This window comes from Corythoichthys intestinalis, chromosome 1 (assembly GCF_030265065.1).
Source record: "Corythoichthys intestinalis isolate RoL2023-P3 chromosome 1, ASM3026506v1, whole genome shotgun sequence".
NCBI classification, from domain to species: Eukaryota; Metazoa; Chordata; class Actinopteri; order Syngnathiformes; family Syngnathidae; genus Corythoichthys; species Corythoichthys intestinalis.
This window is the reverse complement of record NC_080395.1, coordinates 15,600,217-15,606,216: the sequence shown is the minus strand read 5'-3', so window position 1 is coordinate 15,606,216 and position 6,000 is coordinate 15,600,217. Positions and strand designations below refer to the sequence as shown.

General features: G+C 39.8%; 1 protein-coding gene across 3 annotated transcripts in view; it reads right to left on the bottom strand.

Moving 5' to 3' along the window:
* Nucleotides 1–232: 232 nt before the first annotated feature.
* ulk3 (unc-51 like kinase 3) overlaps nucleotides 233–6,000 on the bottom strand; it is a 43,566-nt gene continuing 37,798 nt past the window's right edge. For all 3 annotated transcript variants that reach the window (XM_057851284.1, XM_057851283.1, XM_057851282.1), the window contains one exon: nucleotides 233–5,809. In XM_057851284.1, coding sequence (XP_057707267.1) covers nucleotides 5,793–5,809 — 17 coding nt within the window. In that variant the 3' untranslated portion in view covers nucleotides 233–5,792. The remainder of the gene's footprint in view (nucleotides 5,810–6,000) is intronic.

Here is a 6,000-nt window from a genome sequence, read left to right as displayed (position 1 = left end):
GAAAAGCTTGTGAAGAGTTACAGAAAACGTTTGGGCTCCGTTATTGCCAACAAAGGGTACATAACAAAGTATTGAGATGAACTTTTGGTATTGACCAAATACTTATTTTCCACAATGATTTGCAAATAAATTCTTTAAAAATCAAACAATGTGATTTTCTGTTCTTTTTCCACATTCTGTCTCTCATGGTTGAGGTTTACCCATATTGACAATTACAGGCCTCTCTAATATTTTCAAGTGGGAGAACCTGTACCTACACGAAAGAAAAAGAAACTGCCACCTATGGTGACTTTTAAGAGGAAGACTGTGACAGGCCTGGCCGTTTAATTATTGTTTTTCGAGACTTTCAGTCAGTTGATCGTCGCCTCCGCCAGCTGGCTGCCTCCCCTCCCAACATGACGTAAGCTGATCGACGCCAGATGGACAGACGACATCGCCGCCGCTGATTGGCCACGAAAAAGGGCGCCAAGCTTGAAAAGTCAGAAGCTGTCAACTGACAGCTGAGGTCGCATTTGACAGGATTCGTGTCGCGGTCCTCCTTGCCAGCTGTTTGCTCGCCATCCACTCTCGTGTGCTTTGATCGCTAGTTTGATACACTCCCGCTTTTTCGATGAGGTCTTTTGTGTTTATTCATTATTGGATCGTTTTTGTTCACCACTTTAAATAAGAGCACTGAAGCAGTAGGGGTAAGCTGCCATTTCTGTTCAACCTGTTTTCTCCTGTTTTGTTTAGCGTAAGAAGCTAGGTTAGCGGCTGTCTTTTCTTTGTTCTTTTTCACGATCAGGGTTTAGTTAGCGTGTGGGGTTTAATCATACCTTTTGTTATTTTGGCCTGGGCTTACCCTGGAGTCGCGCTTCATCCACATTTTGTATATTTTGTTCATTGCGAGTTTGACTGTGTAAATACTAGTGTTGCACCGATACCATTTTTGGCCCCGATACCGATACCTGGCTGTGCAGTATCGGCCGATACCGATACCATACCGATACCACCCCGATTATATATATATATATGTATATATATATATTTTTTTTCTTAATTTTTTTTTTCCAAAGAGCTACATAATTGGATGTGAAATCATTGCTATCAAGGCTTTGTCAGGCTGTTGCTTACCTTTGCAAAATAGGAAAAAGTACACTAAACCCTAGTAGACAATAGTTGAATAAACCTTCCGCTCTCAAAGGCCAAAAATAGTGCTAAATTTGTGAAATTAATAAAACATGTATAATACTAGTCCAACAGTAAGAAAGTAAAAATAAATTCATAATAATAAACTCTGAATGAACTGAATAAACTTTTTAAAACCTCTCAAAGTCCAAACAGTGCAACTTTCATGAAATTATTGTCACATTCTGCTGCTGGTTAGATTGTGTTTTGTTGCTGGGCGTGGGGGCGTGGCACTTGAATCCAATACAGGCTCATCAACGCAGCATTTAAGCACGGGTGAGCTCAGAGAAGGCTGCCGAGATATTTGCCTTGCTGATCGCTATTTGACATCTGGCACAATAATCTCGCTACATTTGCTTGTTATCCCCCTGCATTGGGTTTTTCTGTTAGTGTGCTGCTCTCGTTTGTAACCGCTGCCTATCATCTTAGTTTGTCCGTCGACCTGCTGTCACGGACTCCTTTTGTTATTTCTACTGTCCCGCGATCGCGTGTTATTTTTTGTTTGCAATCATTAAACCCTTTTATGTATCCCCCGCTTGTTGTCTGCTTCGAGGTTCAACCTTGTTTCCGCATTTGCGGACGCTAACAATTATAAGTAATAATAATTGACCACAGCATCCCGCCTCTCCTTTTTTTCGGGAGGTGGGAGTCCCTTATTTCTATTTCTGAAAGGTGGCAACAATACTTTGGAAACACTTCCCAAATTACTGCGGTGTTTCTTTCAGTAAAAGACAATAAAAGTAAAGTAGACGAAGTGAACTGACCAGAAATTGTTTCTCCGGTCCAGCGGCCTTCTTCCTCTGGATAGCAGTCCTGCTCTTGCAGGCTCAAACTCGTTGTGTTCGTTCACGTTTCGTCTTCAAATGTTTTATCAAGTTCGAGGTATTGAAACTGGCCGATTTAACTCCACATCTCCAAACTTTCAGACCGCAAATCTTGCATGCAGCCATTGATTTTAATCAACAGGATTTCTATTTGGAAAGATTTCCCGACCGCCGCCGCGCCGCCGCGCCGCCATATTTCCTGGTTTGTTTTTCGTCCATATGAAAAAGCCCCCTTTTGATTGGTCAGGAGTGGCTATTGGCCCGCTCTCATTGGTCTGGAGCAGGCCAATAGCGATAGCTGCTTGGTGTTCACGTGTCATCACACAACACAGAGACAGAGTGTAGTGAGCGCCAGAAGGAGAAAAAGGCTGTGGTCAAATGTTATAATAATGGACCGGTAAATGGTATCGCCGCCGTCTTTGTTGGTACTCGCCGATACCGATACCACCATTTCGGCCCGGATCGGCGCCCCCTGCCGATACTAGTATCGGTATCGGTGCATCTTTAGTAAATACATTTGTGCCACTTGTAAACTTGTGTGGCTCGTTTTATGTTACGCCCTTAGCTTCCCTCTCGTTTGGCCCACATAAGGCTGGAAGTTGTTTTTTTTTTAGCTAATATATGTTTGTGTATGCATTTGTAATTAAGTTCAGAGCTACAGTTTGTGGAGTTATGTGTGAGCGATTTGCTATGAGAATTGGAAATACAGTGGTACCTCTACATACGAAGTTATTTCGTTCCAGGAGCTTGTTTTTAAGTCGAAATGGTCGTATGTCAAACAGGATTTTCCCATAAGAATGCACTATCATTCCATTAATTCGTTCCACAGCCCAAAAACCTACACTAAATTCTCAATATTGATGTTACTATTGCAAATATCAATTACAAAGAGCAAAACAAATACATTATGAATAAAAATCGGAATAATAATATAATAATAGCAATAATAATAATAATAATAATACTTGTACTAATGTAACAAACCAGGTTCTAATGTGGCGAATGTGTTTTCGTGGTGTACCTGAACGCATCGCATGGCTGACTTAGTTTCACTTTCACCTTGTTTACTTGCAGCGGTGGACACTAGGCACAAGTTGATGGAATAATAAATTATTAGAAACCTGACGAAGCTGATGATTTCTTTGGCAATGTTACCACAATAATAATTGCCACCTGAACTTATAAAGACTAGCGTACGGAGGAGGACCGTCATAGACCGTCTACGTCTGTATTGTTGAGCGAGCTATGACGGATGCACACCCCACGCTCATTTTTTTCTATCATATCTGTCTTCTTGTTAATGGTAATGGTAAGGATCACCTTTTTTCCTTTTTTTCAACCACATGTTGATCTCTCTCACAAAAAAATCTGCCATGCATTGGTCATGCGGCAAAACAATGAAACTGCGGTGCTATCATAGTTCGTCGTATTTAGAGCATGTTGTCGGATGTAGAAACAAATTTTACGTCGGATGTCGAAAAGATCGTGTGTCGGAGTGATCGTATGTCGCGGTACCATTGTACAGTTAAAGCTAGCAGACTTTTGCTAGGCAAATTAGGCTAATTTAATCTACTAAATTTACATTTTGATCAGACGAGATGGACATTTGAACACTAATTGCGTTGTGTCAGGTGTTTTGTATTGAAAATGTGTGTCGTTTTGAGCATAAGTGTACATACATGTGTTACAGCTTTACAAATGGTCAAAAGTGAAAGAAAACCTCCAAAAAGCACATTTGCCTTGTTTGCTGTTTGTCAAGCTGAACTTCACATTTAGTGAGAACAGAACATGTTAGTTAATAAAGTTTATAAAGTTGAAAATAAGATACTGTGTGGTACAATAAGGTACTGTTTACACAACTTAATAAAAAAAAAAAAAAAAAAAAAAAAAAAACAACTGGACACAATGGCGGATGAGACTTCGGCGTCATAAAGTCCAAATCGCGCAAGTCCAGTCCCCCGTAACCTGGGAAATACCTGTACTTTGTTTAATTCTTTAATAAAGTGCAATTTAACTCAGTTTTGCTCCACTTGCCTTTTTTAAGTATGCTAGCGTGTATACTAGCGCGCATACTGGTGTATGTTTATCATGCGCCCAATAGCGCGCTTTGTCTGTGTGTTAAATACAAAAATTACACCCGAAAATCAGCCTGCACCTTTTAATACGGTGCGCCCTAGGGTCACGAAAATAGGGTATATTGTGTCACTTCCTGTTGATTTTCAGGCATTTCAGGTTCAGTTCCTGTTGATATGGGGGTATTTTGAGGTTACCTCCTGTTGATATGGGGTCATTTCATGCTGATTTTGGGGCATATAAGTCAGTTGGGTTGGAAATCAATCGGCGTGAATGAAAGTTTTTGTGCCATTGAAATGTATGGCGAATAGGGTTATTGGAAACGAATGGGAAAGTTTCACCATTAGCACTTAATAAGTAGGCAAATTTTGGCCGAATTGCATATTTTTGGCAAAAACTGCCAGTAATCTATTATTGATTTTGTATTTCAGTGTATAATATGCTATTTTGTTTGTTATGTTTCTAGAGCTTTACAGTTTACCTCACTTGGGAATGTAATAAACCACTTGAAAACTATCATCATTGACTGCTATCCAATCTGTCAAAGTTAGTTAGTTTGTTAGTTTGAATAATGCATATACCGTATTTTCCGCACTATAAGGCACATCAAAGTTTAGGACGCACCTTCAATGAATGTTTAAACTGTTTTCATATTTAGGATGCACCGCATTAAAAGGCGCAGTAGTAGTAGTCGTAGTAGTGGTTAGGGTTGCGTTATGCATCCACCAGATGGAGTTGCGCTAAAGGGAATGCCATATTTAAGCAATATTGATCTATATATAAGATGAAGTATTGAGAAAATTGAAGGCTTCTAGGTGCGCCTTATTGTGCGGAAAAATACGGTACATATGGCCGATTAAATACGGTATGTCACAGATGATCACCGAGATCAACCTAAATTTTGATCTTTGATCTTAAAAAAATAACTTATTATATGTTTTTTAAATAGGTGTTATATTTTGCAGCAGTGCTACCCTTTTTCCACTTTTTGTACAGGGAATTTGTTTATAAATTCCCAACAACAATTCAAGTTTAGCATCACAGGAAGCATTGTGTTGACCTTAAAGGTCCAACTATATGCACACATTAGCATAACCTACAGTACAATCGATTCAGTAATTAAGTATCCACATTTTCACAGTTTTCCATAAATTCCTTTGAATTAAATCCCTTTCACTTGTTGACAGGAGTTACTAGTGGTGGTCAAAAGAAGTGTGTAAGAATCCATTACATTCCGGGCAGTGCATAGGGTGGGTGATAAAGCACAGCAGCTAATGTTTACGATCAGTCTTAAATGCTAGCGGAGAATATGTCACGACATTTTCTTTAGTTGGCTTCAGTCTACCCTGCTCAACCCACATAGTAAAAAAAAAAAAAACAGAATGGCACCCCTTGTACCATGCAGTGTAAATCCAGCTTTGTAGGTTAAATGTTGTAAACAGTTTTTTTTTCTCGGGGTACACATTGTGAGCTATAAAACAAGTGTGTTGTCGTATTTGACCAGCTTGACAAGCTCAAGCTCTGCTGTCTTTACATGCTACCTCACCAACAGCAACAACTGAAACATGGATCGCTGCTGGCAAGTCCAAGCCTAGATGTGTGGGAGGTGAGTTAGGGATGCAGGTTTGATTTGGCATGGAGCACAGAGTGCCATTAGGGTGAAGGCTTCGGCTCGGTATGACGTCCAAGAGTCCAAGCCAGCTGTTTTCCCACTGTGGCCCTTCAGGGTTACTGCACACAGCATGCTGACAGGACAAAAAGACAAAATTATTAGTAGTTACTGTAGTGGTGGGGGCAAAAAAAAAAAAAAAAAAGATATTGCAATAAATTGTTGCGCTCTCTGTCACAATAAATAATCAATAGACTGACGGCAAGTATTGATATTTTCTTATAAAATACATAAAATACATAATGGATTTAACCTGTTGTCACCACT